Source organism: Anabrus simplex, chromosome 6, assembly GCF_040414725.1.
Source record: "Anabrus simplex isolate iqAnaSimp1 chromosome 6, ASM4041472v1, whole genome shotgun sequence".
In the NCBI taxonomy this organism is placed as follows: domain Eukaryota; kingdom Metazoa; phylum Arthropoda; class Insecta; order Orthoptera; family Tettigoniidae; genus Anabrus; species Anabrus simplex.
The window spans coordinates 178214406-178242073 of NC_090270.1; the positions used below are offsets into that span (position 1 = coordinate 178214406).

Genomic DNA, 27668 nt, shown 5'->3' on the forward strand with positions numbered 1-27668 from the left:
GTACTATATACCAGTATTTTAGTCATGAAGAATCTAAATTAACAAGGTTATTCTATGTTTCTTCCATTTGACCGAACTATAAAAAGTGAAATTTCATAACTTATATATAAGAATGTAATTAGGCTATTGACATTTCAAAAAAACCGATATACAGTGACATACCTCAAACAACGGTATATTTTTTGAAGACCCTACAATAGTCTCACTATTATCAATGTGCACAATAGCAAGAATAATTTTATTCTATACTTTGTAATATAAATTGTAATATGACAACATGTAAAAAACAACATGTACTTTTAAACTAAAAAATGTACACACTTTACCATTTCAGTAAGCAATTTGCCAGTGTTTTCATCAAATAGATAAATTATATTGAATGTAATAATTTTGACACTGTATGTAAAGAAGTATAGGACCTATATACGCAATAATTTAGACATAGTGAGCCTATAAATCTCACACACATGTTTTCAAACTAAGATGTACCCACCAACATTGTAAATACAAAAAAATTTTTTTGACTCAATTAAATTAACTAAAAGATTAATATGTGATGTTTTTATAAATATTCTTTTTATATGTGTGTCAACTGAAGATGATCCCTTAGGGATCGAAACCGGTCTTGACCTAATTTACCAATTTTGAAGTAAATAAATCTGTGTATTGATAAGGTGGTGACTTTTAAATTATCTTTATACATCTCCAGAGTCCGAAACTGATGACCAGGGTTGTCTGAAGCCCCTAAAATGGAAACTAACAACAACAAAACCAGTCTGGCGAGAATATAACATAACATGGCATACACTAGTAGCAGTCTTCAGCTGTTATCATAGTTCAGTTGCTCTTAAACATAAAAACAATTTGGCAAATATATTACATAAAATCTTGTGGCATTGGTGTAATTGCATAGGTAGCGTTCAGCTGTTACAGTAGTACATTTGCTCTTAAACATAAACAGAACGGAAACCAGTTTAGCACGGATGGTGCGTGACTTGCCTGTTATCAAAGGAAAGTTATTCATTCGCAAGAACAAGACATACTACCTATTCTAAAAACATTGTATCCCTTTGTTCTCCAAAATAACTTCTGAAGATTACTAAAAGTTTGATATATAGTGGTTTGTCACATCATTTTCTATTGCTACAAGAAATATCTGCACGTATACCCCTAACACTCTGTATACCAGGTACATGTATTATAACAGATTCCAAACTTAGTTCTTTCCATTACACATACATAAGAAAAATGTTTCAAGTCTCAAATATGAATGTACAGGGACACCATTTCTATGGGATCTGGGGCTTGGGCCCCTTTCCTTCCTCTCTCCAAATATTTGGGAGGGGTCATGCCTCTCCAAAACTATACAATTAACTAAATTAAGATCATCGAAGGTCATGCTTCCAGAGTTGTTGAAGATTATTCATTTGATTCCTATGAATGATACTTATATGTACTCTTCACAAAACAGCCAGTTTTGAGTCTGAGGAAACTGAAAGGCTATCTGCAGTCAACAATTAACATCTAAGCGCTTAAAGTATCTTATAATCAGAATGTTCATTGTGTCTAGCTCATTGAACGTGGTATCTATAACTAATGACTTCATTTCTTGAGGAGAAACATATAAGTCAATTTTCATTGTAAAATTTAAACAATTTTATTTACAAGTCTATATTTTATTATACCATTATGATCCTGCAGTGTTGGATTATATAATAATTATAAAGCAAGACAATGGTGATGAGTAGAGGAAGTAAAAAAGGAAAAGGAGCTATCAAAATTGGAGACAAGGATCTGGAAATTGTAGAATGTTTCAAATACTTGGGAAGTGAACTAACTGAAAATCAAATATTGGATATGGAAACTAATAGAAGGAAACAACTGGGAAGTGCCTTTCATCACCAGGTATGATGATTAATATGGAACAAAGATAATTTCAATGAAGGCTAAGGAAGTAATGTACAGCTACACTGACTGACAGAGCAAATGCAACACCAAGAAGGAGTGGTTCGAAAGGGATGAAAGTTGGGGAAGAAACAGAGACGGCACGGACGAATAATTGATGTTTATTTCAAACCGATATGCAGGTTACACAATGCGCACGGCATCGACTCAGTAGGATGTAGGACCACCGCGAGCGGCGATGCACGCAGAAACACGTCGAGGTACAGAGTCAATAAGAGTGCGGATGGTGTCCTGAGGGATGGTTCTCCATTCTCTGTCAACCATTTGCCACAGTTGGTCGTCCGTACGAGGCTGGGGCAGAGTTTGCAAACGGCGTCCAATGAGATCCCACACGTGTTCGATTGGTGAGAGATCCAGAGAGTACGCTGGCCATGGAAGCATCTGTACACCTTGTAGAGCCTGTTGGGAGATGCGAGCAGTGTGTGGGCGGGCAATATCCTGCTGAAACAGAGCATTGGGCAGCCCCTGAAGGTACGGGAGGGCCACCGGCCGCAGCACATGCTGCACGTAGCGGTGGGCATTTAACGTGCCTTGAATACGCACTAGAGGTGACGTGGAATCATACGCAATAGCTCCCCAAACCATGATGCTGCGTTGTCTAGCGGTAGGGCGCTCCACAGTTACTGCCGGATTTGACCTTTCTCCACGCCGACGCCACACTCGTCTGCGGTGACTATCACTGACAGAACAGAAGCGTGACTCATCGGAGAACACGACGTTCCGCCATTCCCTCATCCAAGTCGCTCTAGCCCGGCACCATGCCAAGCGTGCACGTCTATGCTGTGGAGTCAATGGTAGTCTTCTGAGCGGACGCCAGGAGTGCAGGCCTCCTTCAACCAATCAACGGGAAATTGTTCTGGTCGATATTGGAACAGCCAGGGTGTCTTGCACATGCTGAAGAATGGCGGTTGACGTGGCGTGCGGGGCTGCCACCGCTTGGCGGCGGATACGCCGATCCTCGCGTGCTGACGTCACTCGGGCTGCACCTGGACCCCTCGCACGTGCCACATGTCCCTGCGCCAACCATCTTCGCCACAGGCGCTGCACCGTGGACACATCCCTATGGGTATCGGCTGCAATTTGACGAAGCGACCAACCTGCCCTTCTCAGTCCGATCACCATACCCCTCGTAAAGTCGTCTGTCTGCTGGAAATGCCTCCGTTGACGGCGGCCTGGCATTCTTAGCTATACACGTGTCCTGTGGCACACGACAACACGTTCTACAATGACTGTCGGCTGAGAAATCACGGTACGAAGTGGGCCATTCGCAACGCCGTGTCCCATTTATCGTTCGCTACGTGCGCAGCACAGCGGCGCATTTCACATCATGAGCATACCTCAGTGACGTCAGTCTACCCTGCAAATTGGCATAAAGTTCTGACCACTCCTTCTTGGTGTTGCATTTGCTCTGTCAGTCAGTGAGACAAGGATCTGGAAATTGTAGAATGTTTCAAATACTTGGGAAGTGAACTAACTGAAAATCAAATATTGGATATGGAAACTAATAGAAGGAAACAACTGAGAAGTGCCTTTCATCACCAGGTATGATGATTAATATGGAACAAAGATAATTTCAATGAAGGCTAAGGAAGTAATGTACAAGCTATATTACTTACCTTTAATTATATATATATATTTTTTGGTAAATTGCTTTACGTCGCACCGACACAGATATGTCTTACACCATTGATGGGACAGGAAAGGACTAGGAGTGGGAAGAAAGCGTCCAGCATTTGTTTGGTGTGAAAATGGGAAACCATGGAAAACCATCTTCAGGACTGCCGACAGTGGGGTTCGAACCCACTATCTGCCGAATACTGGATACTGGCTGCACTTAAGCGACTGCAGCTATTGAGCTCGGTCCTTTAATGATATAATGTAAAACAAAAGCTAAAGGTTTTCACCTATTCAATACTAATTTACTGTAACCTTAAAAAAAAAAAAAAAAAAAAAAAAAACCAAGCTCGATAGCTGTAGTCGCTTAAGTGCGGCCAGTATCCAGTATTCGGGAGATAGTAGGTTTGAACCCCACTATCGGCAGCCCTGAAAATGGTTTTCCGTGGTTTCCCATTTTCACACCAAGCAAATGCTGGGGCTGTACCTTAATTAAGGCCATGGCCGCTTCCTTCCCACTCCTAGCTCTTCCTTGTCCCATCGTCGCCATAAGACCTATCTGTGTCAGTGCGACGTAAAGCAACTAGCAAAAAAAAAAAAAAGTTACATATATGTGATGAAACTAGTTTTGGTCTTGCTAGAGACCATCATCAGTCAAAATCAATAAAAGTTAAGGCCAGACAAGAATTAAAGATACAGTACAATTTATGAAGCAAGCATGTGTTGTTGAAATTCAATGCAAGACAAGTAAAGATTTGGATGTTCAACACACATCACAATCACACATCTTGTGTAAGTTCTCAGTTTACCTATGATTACCTATAATGACATCAGCAGCAGAAATCTGCACATTGACTCAGAGAGATGGGAGTAGGGCACAGGCAGCTGAAATGAAATTCCTGAGGATTATGGTACAGAAGACAAGGAGGGATGGAGTGAGGAATGAAGACATACAAAAGGACCTAAATGTGAAAAAGCTAAATGACAAACTGGAACAAAACAGATTGAGGTGGTTTGGACATGTCAAGCAAATGAAAGAAGAAGGACTGCCAAGACAAGCACTGGGAAGACAGACAACAGGGAAGAGAGGACAAGGAAGACCAAGATTACAATGGATGGACTCTGTGAAGAACAGCATAGGACAATGCAACCTGGACCAGAACCTGGATGAGGAATGGTGGAGAGACAGGACTAAGTGGGGAGAAACCATATTTGACCCCACTCAGTATCAGCTGGAAAAGGAGAGATGATGATGATGATGATGATGATGTAAATGAAAAACAAATCAAACAGAACTATAGTAGATTCATTCACTGTTAATTTCTTTGAGTGCTTCCTATTAACAAGATAATGGGGATGGCAGAAAAGACCCCTCCACTTGAGACTAAAACCAAGCCTAAATAAAGTGGGTAAGATCTGGGCTTGCCTCGTCCCCTCTTCCGTTATGTTCTTCAAGTCTCCATCCCTGTGAATAAATAACATATTTGGATTTATGTATAGGCTTACCTGCAGGCTTTGGATGCTCTCGTATAATTGCTCGACTGTAGCTGCACCAAGTAGGAGACATTGAACACTTTCATTCTTTAGACCCCACGCGATAGACAGTTGTGACACCGTACAACCCATCTTGTCTGCCAACTGTGCTATGTCCCGGATTTTGTCCTGCTGACGTCGTGTCTCTTCAGGTTGCAGCCGTTCTTTCAGCCATGTGTACCCCTGAAACACAAATTATTTAGTAACTTACTCTGTAATTTTGTTGATTATTTATTGAATTTTTTTTTATAATCCTCCATATAGGAATATTTCACTTGTTAATATAAGTACAGCCTAGTTAAAAAGCTGATAGTACAAGAGTTTAGAAGCTTCTTTAGAATACTTCCAGTTATTTGATATAGAATATTTATTATGTACAAAATTCTATGGGAGGAATCCCTTTAAAAAGCAGTTAACTTGGATGAATCCTGTCTGGATAGTCTTTGAAAGTTACTGTAATGAAAATAGATTTAGGGAATGATTATTCTAAAGCTTAAAATATTCAAAAATGTAATAGAATTAAAAGTATAACTTGATTTTAAGGTACTTTTATATCTAAACAAGAATGAAATCAACTGTACTGTATCATGGGTGAAGGTAGGACATGAAGAGCAACTTGTTTACAGTTTATGATCTTGTTTTATTCAATATAGGTCTAATTCTGAGAGAATTGGCTAACCATCTACTTTTATATTCTAATAGTAAGATATTTTATGAGCTTCCTTTAGAACTTAATGACCTATTTTCCAATTTTCTTTAGAAGTGTATAGGAGGGACAGGTTAAGATTGATTGAGACAGCAAGACTCCAATAGTATGGACATGTGAAGGGAAACCAGGGAACAGGGAATGCACACACGTAGAGAATGCCAAGGAATAGAATACCCAGGAAGATACGTGAGAGGGATATACAAGGAAAATGGCCAAGAGAAAACGGAGAGGCCTATGTTCCAAACAGGCCTGGCCCATGGCTGAAAACTGTGCAGTATTATGATGATGAATAAGGACTGGTTATAAGGAGAAGGTGGAGATGTTTTTATTCTGATCAGTTCAGGAATAATAAACTATCTACATAAGAAGAATAAAGAGCACTAGACTGTGAGAGAGAAGAGTTTGTAGCAAAGGCTTTTCAGTCTGTCAAACACATAGCAAATACAATGTAAATTAAAACACTAAAAGCATATCTGTAAAACACACACTAACATACAAAGAATGACATGTTTCGTTCTACAAGAACATCCTCAGATTCTATCAAATCACTTAAAATAAGCTTATATATGTACAGTATTGTTTACGTAGCGTAAACTTGTCAATGATAGAGAGATGAGTGATAACATGAAACAGTAATGACAAAAAATAAAATATATACAATTATAATATATATAATATATATATAATATATATTTTATTTTTTGTCATTACTGTTTCATGTTATCACTCATCTCTCTATCATTGACAAGTTTACGCTACGTAAACAATACTGTACATATATAAGCTTATTTTAAGTGATTTGATAGAATCTGAGGATGTTCTTGTAGAACGAAACATGTCATTCTTTGTATGTTAGTGTGTGTTTTACAGATATGCTTTTAGTGTTTTAATTTACATTGTATTTGCTATGTGTTTGACAGACTGAAAAGCCTTTGCTACATTTAACTAAGTCAACACTGGAAAACATGGCTTCATTTTTAACAAACAGAGAAGAGTTTACAATAAACAGAGGTAAAACTACTGGCCTGATTAGGGGTGCAAATAGATTAATTGGATAAATGACACCTAAGATGAAGGGACAACTCTTATAAGTAAGAATTTAAATTTTCTACTTGTGGGTTAGAAAGATGGTGGTGGTGGTGGTGGTGGTGGTGGTGATCACTGTTTTGAGAGGAAGTACAACTGGGCAACTATCCTCTCAACACTAATTAGAGGAAAATTGAAAGAGGTCTAACCCTTTGAAGGGGAAAAAAAAAAGAAAAAAAAAAAAAGGAAAGAGTGTGCAAATGAAAGACTCCCTATGACAGAAGAGGACAGGAAGCAGTGCTGTGATATCACTTTAATCTACTCGACCTCTTCATAGCAGACTTGGTCGGGGAGTTTGTGAAATGTAGACAGCAGCTGATAGGGGGGGAGGAGGGAGAGAGAGAAAACATTGGATGTGTATAGATTTAAGGAGTTAAATAGCATAATACTTTGAGTTAATGATAGAATTCTTTCCTGGATATTTTCTTTCTTAGCTATGATATTTGAATTACAAAATTTGTTCACAGATTATAAATAATGAGTATTTTGCTATGAGAAAATTAAACGTATGACTAAATCCTTCAATAGAAAATAAAGGTCACTTTTATCCATATAATTCTTTCATTTAATTTAATTATGCAAAATATAAATAACAGAAAATAATATAAATAAGTATTACATTCATTCATCTACAGTTTCAATGGTACAACATGTCGGCAGCATGTGGTTTTCTGAATTTTTTCTTGTCTTTAACAAGCTAATCTCAATTTTGGAGCAAGTGCAATTAACCCTTTAACCACCAACGTCCGATTGTTCGAGGTTCAGTCTAAAATCGCCAACATCCGATTCATCGAACGTTCCAGAAAAAAATATTTTCCAAGTTATTTATTTGTTTTAATAATGTATAATGCATGTTTTGGACTAGTATTGGATTAAATAAGACTATATACAACAGTTTTAGTTGAGGAACTTGCTGCCGAGTGGCTTGGTGACCAAGCGGCAATTCAGCTCCTGCGGGTGGGCAATGAAGCCCTTACTCTTTTGCTAAAAAAAAAAAAGAAAAAAAAAAAAAAAACACAACTGTTTCATAAGCAGAAAAATTAGTACTAGTCAAGGTGGTAAATGGAAAAAGACCAGATACATTTGTAAACAGTGTAAGAAGGGCGTACACCCTTTGTGCCACCCTAAGCACATTTGCTAGAAAACATCATAAACATGTGTAAATATTAGTAAATAGTTTCTTGTATCATATTTTTAAGGCAAAAAGTGAATTTTTGAGAGTTAAGAATGTGTGAAATAGACATTAGTAATCATTTTATACATAAAATGAACCAGGAACTGCAGCATTTGCATAGACTATACTGTAAGATATAAAATTTCATGTTTATCTAATAATAATAATAATAATAATAATAATAATAATAATAATAATAAAAATATTGTAACTGTAATATTGTACATAAGCTATTTTTTTATATGTGGCATAGGAAACACCACCTCTCAAAAATAATGCAGTTTTTTGATAGTAAAAGTATTTTTCCTTAAAGGTTTTGACCGGGCGAGTTGGCCGTGCGCGTAGAGGCGCGCGGCTGTGAGTTTGCATCCGGGAGATAGTAGGTTCGAACCCCACTATCGGCAGCCCTGAAAATGGTTTTCCGTGGTTTCCCATTTTCACACCAGGCAAATGCTGGGGCTGTACTTTAATTAAGGCCACGGCCGCTTCCTTCCAACTCCTAGGCCTTTCCTATCCTATCGTCGCCATAAGACCTATCTGTGTCGGTGCGACGTAAAGCCGCTACCAAAAAAATTAAAGGTTTTGATCATGAAATACTTGTTTTTTCAAAGAAAGAAAATATTTATTTGAATTATCACTTCATAATGTAAAAATTTATAAAATAAAGGTGCATTAATTTACATCAATAAAATTCCCAAAACATTACCTTCAAAACAAAAAATGCCCATCCAGTTTACATACATTGAACAGAAGTTATTATGAATATTTTACTGCAAGCTAAAAAGTGCTCATTAGGCCTTGGCGGTATAGGACATGGACACGCGTATGAGTCTGGCAGTTAAATGGTTAAATTTGGATAAGCTTTATTCATTTTCAGAAACTGAATTTAATTTTTGAATTAATAACTTTAATTTCTTATATTATAAATTATATGTTTTTTCAGTCTGTTGAAACATGAAATGTAACAACTTAGGACACTATAGTATACCTGTAAAAAATATTAGTACAAAACAACAGTAGTTATTTTGTTATAGAAAAATATCCTTAGATTCTACCAAATCACTTTTAAGCATGTGTATATAAGTACAATATTGATAATAGCATAAACTTGTTAATGATTGTGAACGGGTGATATTATACAATAAGTGTGACAAATTATATGCATGTTGAAGTCCATTATTAACACTTAAGTATATTTGAGAAGTTTTCTGTACTTAAATTAAAACTCACTCGGAGTTCACATCCATTATCTCCAGCACCCGACCTGGACTGATTTCAGGTCATCGGCCTCAATTGTGGCTTGCTAACACAAACATGTCTGTAGGTGAGGTAGAGGAGGTTGGAGTGAGGGAGAGAGGGAGAAGTGCTAGCCTAAATTTATAGTATTTAGTACACATTCCAAACGTTCTTGCAACAAAGTTACCTCCAGTGGGCTTAATTAAGAACTAAAGACAAATAATATGAAATGTTGTTTTACCAAATTTGAATTAATTTAGTAGCATGAATAGGGGGGAATTTTCAGGTATATGTGATCATTGAAGTTGGTTTCGATGACTTCTTTTGCAAAGTGTATTTCCATTGCTTCCTTTATGTTTAATGATTCTTTTTATTTCTTATTTATAACATGTTACAATTAATATTCATTTATGTGAAGAATTAAGGAGTGAAATAATTTACTAAGGGAAATGTTTGATAAATTTTCAACCTCTTTGAAATCATTTAAGAAAAGACTAGGTAAACAACTGGTAGGAATCTGCCATCTGAGCAAAGCCCTAAATTCAAATCAGTGGTCAATGTAAATTGTTTACATCTTGTTGGGATGTGTTATACTCTGCCTGACAAAAAATTGAAGCACCCAGAAGAAATGCTCGGATGTCAATGTAATTTTGTACACATACTCACCATCAGTGGGTATGTAAATGATTAGAGTAGCAATTCTCTGTGACTGGTTGAACGGCCACCAGTTTGCATTAGTATTGTTCGTGTTTAGTGTTGCTACCGCCAACGGCCGTAGCCGTGTTGAAACACTGGATCCTGTGAGTTCTCCAAAGTTAAGCAGCATTGGGCATGGTCAAGATTTAGATGGGTTGCCACGCACTGTTGGTGGGAGGGGGAGGGATAAGGCAATGGAGGAGCGGAAATGAACTGGCCACCCTACCGTACGTAAACTCCGGCTCAGGCTCACTTCTGCGGAGGTTCTAACCTGCTGTAATGTGGTGGACAGAGAACTGAACTATGGGAAATATAATTTTAAAGTTTTTATTTCACATGTCTGAAGGATTTCATTTTTGTTTATATTATTTTGTATTGTGCGAAAGGAAGAAATAAGAACTCAGGACTCCGCTGGAATTATTTTATGTAACGGAAAGAAATATTAATTTAAATATGTGTAATAATTTTTTGAGGGAAAAGGCAAGATATATGGAACTGTAAATGAACATTGCAAGATGCAAAAGTGTTTCGAAGTGATTTTTTTGTATGTAAATTTCATGTAATTCTGTATGTCAAAATTGTAATTTGATGTAAAATTTTGTAAGGTGCTTTATTTTGAAGCATCCTATACCGCACGCTTGGTTACCGATGTTGAAACAGGTGATGTAATTCCTCTCGCATCAGTAGGCCAGGAAATGACCATATATGGTCATGCAATTGTAATGGCAAACGAGAAAGAATCTAGTGGAAATTGTTCCTTATTGGTTAATTGTGATTGGTCCATTTCCGGTCTTCTGCCGGCTTTGGGAAAATGATGCGTGTGCTCGGCCTCTATTCCATCTGACCATCCTCGAGTGCATCCTGCCTTTCTGCGGTGTTATTTCAATGTTATTCTCAATGTTTTCTGGTTTCGTTTGATTTAATTCACTTACTTTGGTATTTTGGTATTTCCTCGCTTAATGTCATTTTCAAAGTTTTATATTTAAGGTGTCCAAGTTTGCCCTAGGTTCCCATTGCCGTAATTTCAGTTCTTTCACTTACTTTCATTTTAAACTATACATTGTAACCTTTCCTTGTTAAATTGAGTTTTTCTCTAAGTTACTTAAGTATGTCTTGATTTTGTGTCGTGGAACTGTATTTTGTTAAAGTCTTTTAAACACCCTTCATTTGTTAAATAAGGATCAGTTGCTATGTAATGACCTTGTTTCTTGTAATATTGATTTTGATTTTAATATGATGAGTTTCGAGGTGATGATCGTAAATTTGTTCTCCCCCATAACACCATACCTTCCCATGGACCTCATAGTGTTCCTGCACCTTCCACTCTCTTTCTTAGTTTTCATTTTTAGGCCTGTAAGTGTTCCCTTGTATATGATTCAAATTTGCGCATTGAAAGTTATCGGTCACGTTTCCACGCTCTGATGTGAATTCATTGCCACTGTGTCATTTTACTATTTCTTTATTCACATTTTATGTCAATATTTCGTCTTCTTCTTCTTCTTCTTCTTATTATTATTATTATGTGTAGGCGTAATTATCTCATTTACGGTTACACTGCCTTTGGGCAGAATACACCCTTACCTTACCTTAGTGTTTCTACCAGGCCTGGTAGGGTATATAAGGGGCCTGAACAGCATCAGATGTTGGGTGACCACTGTGAAGGAAACAGAGATGCCATGTACTTGTGTGAGACAGCATTATCAGCACCTGGTGTAGTTTAAAAGGGGTCTCATCATGGGCCTTCATTTGGCCGGCTGGTCGAATCGTGCAATATCCAGATTTGTGGGGCATTTGGATGTGACAGTGGCCCACTGTTGGACTGCATGGGAAAGTGAGGGCAGGCAAATTCATCGACAAGGTTACTGTTGACCACGTCTGACCACCATTAGGGAGGATTGCCATGTTGTGCTCCAAGTACATTGTAACTCCTCCATATCTCTGCAGGCCATCCAACATTCTCTGTCATCCCGCACCATTAGCTGGAGACTGGCCATGCGGTTAGAGTCGCGCAGCTGTGAGCTTGCATCCGGGAGATAATAGGTCTGTCAGCAGCCCTGAATATGGTTTTCCATGGTTTCCCATTTTCACACCAGGAAAATGCTGGGGCTGTACCTTAATTAAGGCCACAGCTGCTTCCTTTCCACTCCTAGGCCTTCTCTATCCCATTGTCACCATAAGACCTATTTGTGTCGGTGCGACATAGAGCAAAAAAAGCATTTAAAAAAAAAGGAATTACCATCCCATGTGTAAGCTGCTGTTAATACCACAACATGAACGCCTGTGTTTGGAGTGGGGCTGTGACCGGGAAGCATGGGCTACTGATGAATGTCATCGCATTGTGTTCAGCGATGAATCGCGGCTCTGCACTACCCCGGATGATCATCATATGCGAGTATGGTGGCGAGCTGAGGAGAGGTCCCATTCTTCTAAAGTTTTGGAGAGGAACAGCAGTGTTACTCTTGGCATCATAGTATGGGAGGCCATCAGGTCACAACGGTATGTCACGGACATCTGCGTCCTCATGTGTTACCTCTCATACGACAGTATTGTGATGTCATTTTTCAACAGGACAATGCTCGTCCACACATGGCACGTGTCTTGATAGACTGTCGGCATGATGTTGAGGTACTCCCATGGCCAGCAAGATCCACAGATCTGTCCCTTGGGAGTACAGTGTGGGACAAACTCGAAGATAAACTCTGTCTCTGGCCATTGCTTTTCTCTTGAAGCCAGACACCATAGATCCAGTGAGTGAAACGTTTCACAGTATCCATAAGTATTTGCCATGTCCTGAATGTCATTACTCACCACCACCCTTACTTTAGAAGCTTCTTTATTACTGTAACAGTGTCAGAAACAAAAACAGGACATACAGTAGACTCTCAGCTATCCAGCTTGTGAGTATCCGGCATCCGTACTATCCAGCCTACTTAGTACTGTACTACAATACAATACTTCTCCAAAGCTTTAGCAGGTGGGCTACTGCTAGAACCCTATGTGGTATTTTAAAATGTTTTATGCATATCCTGTGCTTCTGGCACATGTGGAGTCACAATTATAAGGTAGAGTTCAGTATAATTAATATGTATGTATTGAAGAAATTATTGGAAGAAACTCTTGACCAAACAAGACATAGAAGCCCTCTTTCAGTGCTCACAAAGAACAATCAACACACATAGAGAGCAGCTCTGTTGGCAACTCTATGTTCTTTGTTTCGACAGTTTTTTATCGGATGTCCTAAGTGCGTACATTGGTAAATTGTTGTTTTGTGTGCTCCGTTGTGTTTTAATTAAAGAATGTGAAATGAGTGATAAATGAGTATGGTGGCAAGCTGGGGAGAGGTCCCATTCTTCCAAAGTTTTGGAGAGGAACAGCAGTGTTACTCCTAGCATCATAGTGTGGAAGGCCATCAGGTATGACTTCAGGTGTCACGGACATCTGCGTCCTCATGTGTTACCTCTCATACGACAGTATTGTGGTATCATTTTTCAACAGGACAATGGATGAGAAATTATGTACTATGAGGCAACTAGATTTTTGGGTAACAGCCAAAACTTGCTCTGGAATTAATGGTAGGAAAAAATTGGAGACTGGAAGAAAAATCAAGCAGAAATTGAAAGATGGTGAGCTGCTCATGGTAGTGGAAGTGAAATGAAAGTAAGAAAAATGATGCTGAAAGCTAAGCATAAAGAAGTTTAGAAAGCATTATTTTTTTGGCATGGACATTTCATGGGAAAAGGCTTGTATTTACAGAACTCCAGCCTATCTGGCAATTTTGTTATGCTTGACCTTCCACCACATCAAGCTGGATAGCCAAGAGTCTACTGTAATTGAAAGTTACACATGCCAACTTACCACATCCATTAAGAGAGGGAAATTGGCCAGCTAATTTTTAACATTCTTAAGTATTTCCATTTTCTGTGGAGAACAGAATTTCATTTTTATGAAATAATAAAAACTGTAACCAGTCACAAGTTTTATTAAATTATTCGCTCCACCACGTGTTTCAGAAATTTGCTCCATTGCCAGCTGGTGAAATGGTGACATATATTGTTGCTCTACTTTGACTTATACATATATGTGATCTCAAGCTCGTGACCGATACTAAGGTCATCCCATCTAGTAATATCATAATACAACACGGTTTATTAGCTCTTGGCTTTAGGATGCGGCTCAACATACTACCAGGATCTAAAATGGTATCATAACATATTAAGTGGTGGCAACTGCATAAAAACACAGCAAAGCTAAAATCTGCTGTAGGACCTCTTGAAGGTGTGGCCAGACAGTAACAGGTTGTTGAGATAACTCCTGCCAGCTTATGCAGATGTGTGCTGCAAGAATTCTGGGTACCACAAAACCTGGTTGACCATGTATTGACAAACAGATTTGGTGGTGGGATCAAGAGATTCAGGAAATAGTTAAGATGAAGAAGGCTGCATAAAACAATTATTTGTGACTTCATCTACCTATTGATTACCAACTATACCATGAAATGAAGAGAACTGAAGAGCAAAAGATGGCAGCAGCAAAGGTCCCAAACTATAGGGATCTCTATTTGAACTTGACAACACAGAGGGGAAAAATAAAATATACAAACTGGCTCACTCATACCACCGTGAAAAGAGTCAAACAATACATATGGCAACTCTAGATCTTGGAAAGCCTTTGATAGAGTCCCTTGTGATCTCATATCAATCAATCAATACTGATCTGCATTTAGGGCAGTCGCCCAGGTGGCAGATTCCCTATCTGTTGCTTTCCTAGCCTTTTCTGAAATGATTTCAAAGAAATTGGAAATTTATTGAACATCTCCCTTGGTAAGTTATTCCAATCCCTAACTCCCCATCCTATAAATGAATATTTGCCCCAGTTTGTCCTCTTGAATTCCAACTTTATCTTCATATTGTGATCTTTCCTACTTTTATAAACGCCATTCAAACCTATTCGTCTACTAATGTCATTCCATGCAATCTCTCCGCTGACAGCTCGGAACGTACCTCTTAGTCGAGCAGCTCTTCTTCTTTCTCTCAATTCTTCCCAACCCAAACATTGCAACATTTTTGTAACGCTACTCTTTTGTCGGAAATCACTCAGAACAAATCGAGCTGCTTTTCTTTGGATTTTTTCCAGTTCTTGAATCAGGTAATCCTGGTGAGGGTCCCATACACTGGAACCATACTCTAGTTGGGGTCTTACCAGAGACTTATATGCACTCTCCTTTACATCCTTACTACAACCCCTAAACACCCTCATAACCATGTGCAGAGATCGGTACCCTTTATTTACAATCCCATTTATGTGATTACCCAGTGAAGATCTTTCCTTATATTAACACCTAGATACTTACAATGATCCCCAAAAGGAACTTTCACCCCATCAACACAGTAATTAAAACTGAGAGGACTTTTCCTATTTGTAAAACTCACAACCTGACTTTTAGCCCCGTTTATCAACATTGCCTGCTGTCCATCTTACAACATTTTCAAGGTCACGTTGCAGTTGCTCACAATCTTGTAACTTATTTATCACTCTATAGAGAATAACATCATCCGCAAAAAAGCCTTACCTCCGATTCCACTCCTTTACTCATATCATTTATATATATAAGAAAACATAAAGGTCCGATAACACTGCCCTGAGGAACTCCCCTCTCAACTATTACAGGGGTCAGACAAAGCTTCACCTATTCTTCTTCATTATTCTTGCAAGTATGGTACAAAATGTTTGATAAACTGTAAGAGCTGATTAATTTTAAATCTACAATGTCATGAAGCTGAGATACATACTGGAACATAAGTCTTTAAAACCTAGGATTCTTATCATTTAAAAAATTTAAATGCTTAAATATTACAAGTTTAGTTATTACTTTAACTATAATACATTTTTACAGTTAGGTTCAGTAAAGAAATTATTGTCTGAGTTTACTCTGAAAATATACATAGAACACTTAAAGCTTTGTGGATCGATGCAATTCCATAATCCACATTGAAATTTCAACAAAGTCCATACTACTTACGGCAATAGAAGGAATAAAAAAACATTTATCATGTAATGTAACTTGACACTTTGCACATTTCCTGGTTGTGTGGACTTATACAAGGCACATCTTGTTCTCTTCAGCTGGGTTACAACAAAGTGTCCTCTTTCATCAAAACAAACATCTGAAGAAACTTGTCACTGATGTTGTTCTTGGGTCTGGTCTAGTCTTAAAAATTCCATACTTTGTAATAAGGTCCATAGCCACATTTCTTCAAAGGTGTAAAAGATCTGTTTCCTCAATTTTGGTGTTTACTGCAGAATTTCTGTAGAGCAGCTATATATTGTATAGTGTTAACATCCAAACCCCAAATAAATTAAGGCCACCACTACTTCTTTGACCTGATACTTGTTCTATAATTGCTGACATTTTGGTCCACCTTGTCTGTTCCATGCATATCACCATTGTACGTCTTTATTTCATTCAGCTGGGAAATTGTCACTTTCTTCCTCTCAGAAAAAGAATACCACCAAGCCTTTGACATGGCTCAATACTCTCACAGTTGGATGCCATTATAACTATGGAATTGTCATTGCAGTGGCAAACCAAGAATGTTTCCATTAATATTAAATTTCACATCATGACAGCCTCTGGCACCCTTTCTCGTTATGCTGATATCTTTCGGTGGGCAATTGCAGATTCTTTCATTCTGTACAGTATCTGTAAGACCAATTTTTATGAGCATGAAAGTGTCCACAGACTTAGGTGTCATGAAATAGTTATCAGCACATAAATTGTGAGGGTGCAAATTCCCCTTTCCATCTTGAGACAAACATTCATAAAATGTCAGTAGAATTCCACCTCCTAACGCATGCTTCTGCTTGTACACATTGCGAGTTTCTTTTGTGCCTTGATACACATCAAAATCAAGCTGGTAATTTAATCTCATGTTGTGGGGCCACACTTTATATCTGAAATGGATTGGTTTGCCATGGATAAATTGTTTCAGTCCATGTCTACCATAATAAGGTATCATAGCTTCATCAATGCTTGATCCCAAATGCTGTATTCCATGAAGCTGTCTGTCAGATTAATTGGGGAGGGTCTCACATTTGAAACGTGATTATTTCCATCCAAGACAGTAGTCTATTATCAGCCAGATTAAAATTTCCTGACCGAGCTCGATAGCTGCAGTCGCTTAAGTGCGGCCAGTATCCAGTATTCGGGAGATAGTAGGTTCGAACCCCACTGTCGGCAGCCCTGAAAATGGTTTTCCGTGGTTTCCCATTTTCACACCAGGCAAATGCTGGGGCTGTACCTTAATTAAGGCCACGGCCGCTTCCTTCCCACTCCCAGGCCTTCCCTGTCCCATCGTCGCCATAAGACCTATCTGTGTCGGCGCGACGTAAAGCAACTAGCAAAAAAAAAAAAAAAAATTCCTGTAATCTCTTCAAAACTGTTTCTCCTAATTGCATTTGAAGTAGCTTTAATTTTCATGCCAATATTTTCCTCGAAATACATCCTACATCAAGGCAAAACCACATAATTGCCAAGTAATAAAATTCTGATGTAGGCTCTAAGTTCTCTTAGTGATATCTACCAGTAATTTCCTACATTCTGGCATATACTGATTACTTTCAACTTTCCAAGCACTTTCTGAAGATTCAACACAGGTTCTGTCATACGTACTCACTTCTTCAACAATGTCTTCATCTTTATTTACAGTCACATCTTCACTGAAGTTTTTAATTACTGCCTCAGCTTCAGCCCTAATTGATGACAGCAAAGATTATCTATCATTCACCAGTGTCTTCATCTGCACTGTTTTCATCAGTATCATATGCTACGTCTGGCAGAACCATAAATAGATTTATTGAACCAGCAGTCATCATTTCCAGTAGAGGCGATTGGGAGTTAAAAGTGCAGGGACAAAAAAAAAATATGCAGAGAATAAACAGTACCAGGTTTGTGGGGTATGGAGGACAGGGGTGGAGGTGGGGGGTATTTATACATTAAAACTGAAGAAACAAGCCACAAAATAGTAAGTTTTTTATGCTTTCTGAGCGAATTTCAACAAAGAGGTAAAGGATGAGAGTTTACCAATGTAAGTGCAGTAAAAATATTTTTTTAAAGATTTTGATTCAATGATACACAATACAATTTCACTAAAGGAACAATAGTATGCATTTATTACAATTAAATAGAAGTATGGCATGAATATACAATTAAAATCATTTAGTATTTGACTAAACATTAAGAAACTGACAGACACTAAAGAGAATGCCAGACTGACTAATTTGCACGGCAAGCGGATGAATCATACCTCTGTGTCCATGACCTTGATAAAAATATACCCCTGCTACCCTTCCTCACAGCACGTGCAAAGTCTCCACTGCTTGCTTTGGTGCTATACAAATCAGTGAGCTGGGACGAATGACGTTTTATGCTTATTTGGTCTAATAATGTTGTTAATAATTAAAGAAAATAAAGGAAATAATTAGTGGATAAGACAACAGAGCTTGTACAAATAACTTTTTAAAATAATTCCTATAATTCCTAGTTTCAGCTGGCTAAAATGTGAAAAAATGTAATATTTTCTCCAAAAAGTAGGAGGGGGGGACTGCCTCCCCTATTTCCTCCTCCCCAATCACCGCTACAGACCACTTCTACTGAACCTCTTCTTCTAAAAGGCTCATGGGTTGGTAGATGCAGAGTGGGTTTCGGCCTATGAGTGGCCACGGCTGGTCCGTGGTCCAAAAGCTCTGCACTCTGACCGGCCAACCGAGCAGAGGAGGGGAGGCCACATCTCTACCATGGCTCTACGTCTCTGCATTCAGGAGACGGGAGAGGGATGGACCTCATGGCTTGTCCCAATCGTTGGCTGTACTGAGAATGGTTTTCTGTGGTTTTCCATTTTCCTGCACTAAGGCGAGTGCCGGCATAGTTACTAGTATAGGCCACGGCCATGAACCTTCTCCGAGCATCTCCTTCACCGTAATAAATCTCCTGGCCTGAGAGACAGTGTCACCATCTAAGAGGCCTGCCTTCCCCTTTAGGGGAGGAATGAAATAAATTTAGTAGCAGTAGAAAGGCTCGTGCGTTGGTGGATGCAAAGTGGGTCTGGGCCCACAAGTGGCCACGGCTGGTCCGTGGTCCAACAGCTCTGCCCTCCGACCGGCCAACCGAGCAGAGGAGGGTTGGCCACGGTTCTACTGTGGCTCTATGCCTCTTCATTCGGGAGATGGGAGAGGGCTGGATCTCACGGCTGGCCCCAACCGTTGGCTGTCCTGAGAATGGTTTTCCGTAGTTTTCCATTCTCCTGCACTAAGGCGAATGCCGGGACAGTTCCTAGTATAGGCCACGGCCGCCAACCCCCTCACCTTCTACGTGCATATCCTTCACCGTAACAAATCTCCCGGCCTGAGAGACGGCGTCACTGTCTACGAGGCCCGCCTCCCCCTTCAGGGGAGGAATGAAAACATTTTAGTGGTAGTAGTAGTAGTAGTAGTAGTAGTAGTAGTAGTAGTAGTAGTAGTAGTAGTAGTAGTAGTAGTAGTAAAGGCTGATAATTTCATGGACGGTGAGGATTCTGTAAACTACTGTGCAGTAATATACTGTAAGTAATCTTATATGATAATGTAACTAATTTGGAAAGAAAGAATGAACTATTGTACCTCACAGTATGGAGAAAAACTGTTAATTTTAAAGAAAATAGCATGGTATTGGGTTTAGTCAATCTGATTGGCATGTGCCCAGTGGTGTGAAAATGCAATATTCATTTTTCACTTCTTAAAACTAGCACAATATCACTTGAAATAATAATAATTATGCATGAAATGATAAAATGGAACAAATATGATTTAAAGCACCACCAAATGTGTCATCATCCTTCTTAAAACATAAAAATAATTACCTGTTTCTATATGAAAACATTTTCAAATATCACTGATCTGCTCAATTAAACTGCCAATTTAAAATGTACAACTGATCAAATAGTAATGAAAGCAGCCAAAATGTCACCTGAGGCATATATATTGCATCCTATACTATATAATGAGTGAGGTGCAAATTGGCATCAGTGAAGTTTGTGAAATGAAGACCAATTAAGAGCGGTGCAAAAATGCACCACCGGGAGTAAGGTCCGATAATGTACCAAAGGTGTATGTTAGATGGATTCAGCTTCTCTATCATAACATCAGCAGCGTAGTTTGCTGCACAAGAGAAAACTCTTGTCCATTCAATATCCATATGGGTATTCACCAAGGCTCTGCCTTTTCACCATTATTCTTCATTCTCTGTGTTGACAGTCACTAAGGATTTACAGACACTGCATTCCTGTACCTTGTTGTATGCTGACAACATAAGGGTGACATCCCAGTCAAGACCTATAAGCGAACAATTAGTCCCGGTGTGGAAAGACTGCCTTGATGAATATAGATTTCATCTGAACATCATACAGAATATCTGCCGGGCTGAGTGGCTCAGACGGTTGAGGCGGTGGCCTTCTGATCCCAACTTGGCAGGTTCGATCCTGGCTCAGTCCGGTGGTATTTGAAGGTGTTCAAATATGTCAGCCTCGTGTCGGTAGATTTACTGGCACGTAAAAGAACTCCTGCGGGACTAAATTCCGGCACCTCGGCGTCTCCGAAAACCGTAAAAGAGTAGTTAGTGAGACATAAAACAAATAACATTATTATTATTATTCAAACAGAATATCTTGAGTATAGACTATAAATGTAAGTAATAGCATCCACTGATGGCTGACAACTTAACAAAGTGTCTGATTTTTGCTATCTTGGCTTGCATCTCACATCTGACTGTAGCACATTAATGGACACACAACATAGGGTTAGTGCCATTTAGATGAAATAGTGGCAACTTGCAGGAGAACTCTGTGACCATAAACTTCCTGTTTACCACAAGTCTCATACTTTCAAGACCATGGTGGGACCTGTGCTGCTGTATGGGACAGAATGTTGGTCCATTATTAGAAAACAAGAACAGAAAGTCCATATTGCAGAAATGAGGATGCTACATTGGTCACTAGGCCATACCAGTCTTGACCACACAAGAAACAGAGATTAGAAAGCATTTTGGTGAAACCTCGATACCGGACAAAATGCAAGAAAATCGCCTATGAAATCACAGAGTAAATTCAATGAATTTTCTCACTCACTTGCAAGTCTATGGACACCAACACACCATCATTTTCTCCAAGACAGAAATGGCTCTAACTACTGAATACCACTGCTCTCCATTCACTTCTCGAATACTCTCTACCGATATCATTGAATTATTCTTGGTGATGAACAGGTGACACTGATAAATGTGTCAGAGAAATATGGCAATGCAGACCTTCCTCCAACAATCAATCATTTAGTGTTTACATGGACACTTGTGAGGTCATACTGGCTCTAAATGCACTTAGCATTTGCTGTTCTTGTCAGTCAGAATGAACCTAACGATCCTTCTGTCCAAGCAGTTATCAGTACTTTAAGGTGGTATTGGTCGGGCATGTAGGGGCATATATGCTGTGGGGTACCTCTGCCTCCCATTGTCTCCACCACTGAAAAATCACTGTCTTTAAGCGTAAGGAATTTCATGTTTTTCTCTATCAATCTTCTTGCTTTGCTTTTAACTGAAGGTTTCATCATTACTGGTGCCTATTGAACTGAGAATCGTAGCCCGATTAACAACTATAGAGCAAATTAATATCACAGTTCAACCACTACATATACAGCATAAAATACACTACGTTTCTACTCAACAAAAATAAGAAGGCGGCTCAGCTTTAATAATTCTTTTATATGCAACAAACTTTTAATTCAACAAAAGAACATGTACAAAAAATGAATATCTTAATGTCAAATGGACTGCATTCAACTTCAATCCTCTAACTTAGGATCGCATGTGAAACCAATATTACAAATGTATAATTTTATAGACATTAAGGAACCGAAGACCATTCATATACCAAATGAAGAATTTTATATTTTATATTTTGACATGTAAGAATCTCCTTGTTACACAAATCAGTTTTAACCCAGCATAATAAGTTAAATTTAATTATAACATCATTCTATTGCCTGCATATAAGGAGTTAAGTATGATAATATGCTGTTCATTGTTTTGACCGCCAAGTTTTTATACACTTTTCATGCAGCTTATGATGGTGTTAAAAATTGTACACCGAAACATGTCCTGTAATTAGTAATAAATAATGTTGTAAACATCATATAACAACATTGTAAATGTATTGAAAAGGTGGAACCTACTATAAGCTTATTTAATGGTGAAACCATTGTCTGACACCATGCATGTGAGCTGCTGTTCTAAAGAACACTCAGCTGGTGTCACATCACCACATTATACTGTATGCCCATATTCAAAGTCATTTGATTTCAGAATAGGTGTTTACCATCATTTTCTGACATACACTGTGATGCACGTACACCCAACAAAAACTTGACATGTTGTTTGATGATCGTCAGTTAGGTCTTGATCATGTGACTACAGATAGTTGTTGCCAGTGTGCTGCTAGTCTTCAAACTATGATGAATGTGCCTTCTGTATATACAAATTCTATGCTGACAAACCTGTTCAGATAGGATAATGTATACTAGGTGTTCTTCAGTGCATTTCCAGTGTATATCAATATTTTCATTAAGTTACATACATATTAAATACCTTTGTTTGCATATCAAGTTAACATTGCATCATATCAGAATACACACACATACAAGTGACTCCATTATTATAAGGAATAATTCACTATCGTTTGTGTCCCAACATATATGCTCTGGAAGCACTTCAACTTGCAGTGAAAATAAGATACCCTAATTCTGCACAGTGGGGAATTATTATTTAGACTTTACAGTATAATATTATCTAGTTTTTCACAGTCCATGTCTCATTTTATTGTCATTATCTTAAAATCTTAGAAATACTGGCATTCACTTCTCAAGTATTTTATTGGACTAATTTTCTTTTCATTGTAAGTGCTAGTTTCTAGCTGGCTGTAGTGAGCTAAGTATTTACTAAACAGGTCCCCTAACATTTTGATGGTCATATTTTATCTTGAGAACATAAAAAAAAAAAGAGTTCCAGAAAAGAAACCATATAGGAAATTCTAGACTAAATATGGGTTAGAACATTCTTGATGCAAGTAAGCAAGCAAGAAAGCAAGCAGGAAACCAGGAAATGGGTAAAGGGAATTTGGATACATGCACACTTTTGGTGGAACTCACCTCTTTGTTGGCAGCTTGTGTTTCATCCTCCGTCCAGCTGAAGGATGAGTACTTGTTCTGGAAGGCAAGGCACAAGACTACGGTTAGACTGGGACATATTACTTGTCTGCAAAGGGTTACATTGGCTGGGGTAGTGGGGCAAGAGGGCAGGTCGAGTGGAATGGTGGAAGTCATTTACAGCATGCACCATTTGCTGTATGTGTAGGTTTATTGCAATTGCCATATTTCATTCATCCATAGATTCTGTTCTCTTTAAAATGACTGTGTTCAATACTAAGTTCATCTTATTGCTGATTATAATTGATTTCAACAAAAGCTCACTGGAAATTTTTTTTTTTAACAATTGACACAGGTAGGTCTTATGGTGACGATGTGATAGAAAAGACCTAGGAGTGGGAAGGAAGGGCCGTGACCTTAATTAAAGAACAGCCCCAGCATTTGTCTGATGTGAAAATGGGAAACCATAGAAAACCATCTTTAGGGCTGTCGACAGTGGGGTTCGAACCCACTATCTCCTGGATGCAAGCTCACAGCTGCACACCCCTAACCACATGGCCAACTCGCCTGCTGGACAAAAAAAAAAAAGTTAGTCCCCCATGTGGCATTTCAAGCATCATTTAATACCGTGTAACTCCACCTCTGGACTTGATAATGGCCTGGATTCAGTTAGGAAGTGAGTCCACAAGGTTGTGCAGGTACATTACATGAAGGTTAAGCCACTTACTGAGGATTTAACTGTAGAATTCCACCAAACTGTGACGATGCTGATGTTGGCGTTTTACCCGCTGTTCCAGCATGTCCCACCGATATTCAATGGGGTCCAAGTCCGGTGATTTTGCAGGCCAATTGAGATGTAATAGGGTGGGAAAGTGTTCATAAAACCAGCCACATATGTGTCCAGCCTGATGAACTTTGATGTTGTCATCTTGAAATAAATCAGGGTATCAATAGCATACTCATGCAGGTGTTGACTGAAAGGCAACACCTGATCATTTAGGATGTTCAACTAAACATGCTAGTTCATGTTAGCAGTCACCCCAGTGAGCAGGCCCAATCAATGATAAGAAAAAAAAACCATAAAGACATACCTCCGACTTGAACCTGACCATGCACACATCCGGGATGAAATGCTTCCCTTGGCTTTCAGTGCACTCAATGACGTGTTTCATTGGAATACAGGCAAAAACGTGATTTGTCAGACCACATTAAGTTCCACCAATCAGCTACTGTTCGATGATTTCTAGCCAATTGAAGACGCGCAGCTTTGTGTGCCTGTGTGAACAATGACCTCTTGCGAGGTGAACAACACCAAATGTTCATTGTATTCAGTTCCTGTTGCAATGGTTCTCTCACTAACAGGTTGGACTGCAGCAATTCCTGTCAGGTTTGGAAGCAATTTTGATTCACAAGCTGTGAAATGCATCTCCAGTCCCTCTCAGCCAGGATCTTTTTCTGACCACAATTCTGACATTGTGTTTCGTGGCCACATCACTGCTGGTAGGGGCGTTGAACAGTCCACTGTAAAACACCAAAAAATCCAGCAACTTCACGCACCGTATGGCCATGGGCACGGCCAAACACGATTGCCCCTTTTTGCCACTCTGTCACGTCCTTACATGTATCTATGTTGAAGTTCTCTGTCTGCTTGAAACATCAGTGTCTCACTGATCGCTACTGCCTTATGCTCACTTAAAGGCAGTGTGTATACGGTTGAGCATGGGACTTGTTCTCTGAGCCATCTGTACAGGCTTAACGATCCATCTGTTCCATCTGTGCGTGCGCATTAGGGTGACTATTTTTTTGTATAGTGAGCTGATGTCAGAATGAAACTGAGAGCTATAGCTTTAAGTAGATCTGACAGTATGATAATTTATCATATAAATCTTGAGCTTACTGAAACCATATGCTTTTTTGTTACTATTCCAAATGATTATGGGTGCTGAATGTTCTTAATAGTTAACATTCTTGTCTTTGGACAATGGAGCTCCAGGTTTGATTCCTGGATACCGTATAATCTCGAGTACCACCCACACTGTTTTTTCGAAAATATTGCTTCCAAAATTGGGTGCGGGTCTTATTTAAAATTTTGGGAAATTTATCTTTCCGAATGTGCGTAAATCGGGCATCACCGCCGGCGCGGCTTGGCAACAATGCTCTCTCCGCTCTCACTATATGCTACTTCCTCACTTGGTGCCAGTCTCATGCACATTCTTGGAGTATCAACATGAAGTCCACAAAGTGTTTGTGATCTTTTCTGCAAGTGAGAAACTGAAAGTAGTTCGGGAAGCCGAAATTATTGGAAATCATGCTGCCGGTAGGAAATACGATATTGATGAGTTGTGTATTCGCAATTGGAGAAAGAAGGAAAATGTGCTAATAACATGTAGTGGTGATCATAGAGGTTTTCATGGACTGAGTGTACAGTTTCCAGAAACTGAAAAACCTTTATAAATATGTGACAGAAAGGCAGGAATTGGGATATGGTGTGTTAACCAAAATGTGTCAGCTAAAGACATTAGAGATCACAAAGGAACTTTCAACAAAAGGGTTTAAGGCAAGCCGAGGATAGGTTTGTAATTTTTATAAAAGAAATGGGTTGAGCGTACAAAGAAGTACCTCAATTTCACAGCGTCTTCCTGGTGCCTATGATGAGAAGTTATTGTCGTTTCAGCATCACATAATTCGGTTGCGTAAGGAAAATTCATATTTGCTTTCCCAAACTGGCAATGCAGATCAGACACAAGTCTACTTTGAAATGCCAGTGGACAGGACTGTGAATGTTAAGGGTGCGAAAAGTGTTACCATTAGAACAGGTGGTAAAGAAAAACAACAGTGTACGGTAATGTTGTGTATTCTCGCATACGGAACCAAATTGCCGCCGTACATTGTTCTCAAGCAAAAGACGCTTCCTAAAAGTCTACCCGCTGGTGTTATTGTCAGATCTCAGAACTCCGGCTGGATGGACAGTTCACTTGTGGAAGACTGGGTAAAGCGTGTCTGGCAACGTCGCCCTGGTGCATTATTGGGACAAAAGAGCTTGCTCGTTCTCGACAGTTACCGCGGCCACACAACAGACGCTGTGAAGAAATATATCAAGGATGGGAAAACCGACCTAGCAGTCATTCCGGGTGGGATGACGTCTATGCTACAGCCGCTGGATGTCTGTGTGATCCGTCCATTTAAAGCAGCCTTGAAACAGCTCTATATAGAATGGATAGCGGCTGATAATCGCACACTGACGCCAACTGGTTGCATTCAGCGCCCGGAAGTTCAGCTGCTGTGTTCGTGGATTTTGACGGCATGGAAATGTATCCCTGGAGACCTCATACGGAAGAGCTTCAGGAAATGTAATACTATGGATGGCAGCGATGACAACGTTTTGTGGGAAGGTGATGGTGATGAAAGTTCTGAAGTTGGTACTGATGATGATGGAGGAACTCGTTGGATATTGTTTTGGAAATGCTTGTTTACTTTTATTTGTATTTTCTAATCATTTGATGTGTGTTAGTAAAGATTGTAAATAATTTTGACTTCACTTTAGAAAAAAAAAAAAAATTCTTTCAAAATAAGGGTGCGAGTCTTATTCGGTGGCAGGTGGTATTCAAGGTTATTCGGTGAGTTGTGGGGACTGAATCTCATACAGTTGATTTCTATGAATGGGGCTGGGTGTTTGTTTTGTCCGTAACATTCCTGCAATATTCACACAACAGAGACGGCACAACTTACTTCCCATGGCATAGACCACCCACTTTCGTTGGTGGGTTAGCCTACCAAGGTTACACAAGCGAATTAATCAAACTCATTTTAGGTACTATTGGCTTCCATCAGCCTTGAAGAAGAGAAGCATGTTAGCTGAGTGTCATTGTCATTGGCTTCTCATCAACACAGTCACTGTGTGGATTCCAGCCAATGCAGATGGAATACTGTATTTTAAAAGAAATTCACATCTCTCTCATTTGTGTTACACGTAAAACTGGAGGTTCCACAGCTATGATCACTATATCAATAGCAACATAAATCTACAAGTTTATTTTAACTCTTGAAGTTTTCTTTCATTATGTAAACACCAATTCCAATAATTCTATCATTTTTTAATGCATCTCGAGAAGTCATGTCCAGCACATGTTACTTATACATATGCACTTCCAAAAAGAAGGTGATAATAGCTTGCATGGAGAAATGTTATTTACAGGCACACTGAAGACTGAACATACATACAGTAGAAGGGTACTGATATCCATTACTGTTCAACATAGTCACCACTTTTGACTAAGTACTTGTTCCAATGGTACACCAAGGCACTAATGTTGGCATGGAAGAAATCTGCAACCAGTCTCTGAAGAAATCACATTGTGACAGTGTGCTGGATGGCCATATCTTTGTTACCACCCAGGTGCTTCCTCAATGGACTGAAGAGATGGAAATCAC

The 27668-nt window shown here is 39.0% G+C and overlaps 1 protein-coding gene across 1 annotated transcript in view; it reads right to left on the bottom strand.

Annotated features, from left to right (window-relative positions):
- The window catches only part of Hk (Hyperkinetic), a 377042-nt gene that overhangs the window by 12362 nt on the left and 337012 nt on the right, over positions 1-27668 (bottom strand). Inside the window, exons 7-8 of the mRNA XM_067149172.2 lie at positions 23241-23297; positions 5086-5295 (exon numbers count right to left, since the gene is read on the bottom strand). Of these exons, the coding sequence (XP_067005273.1) occupies positions 5086-5295; positions 23241-23297 (267 nt within the window). The remainder of the gene's footprint in view (positions 1-5085; positions 5296-23240; positions 23298-27668) is intronic.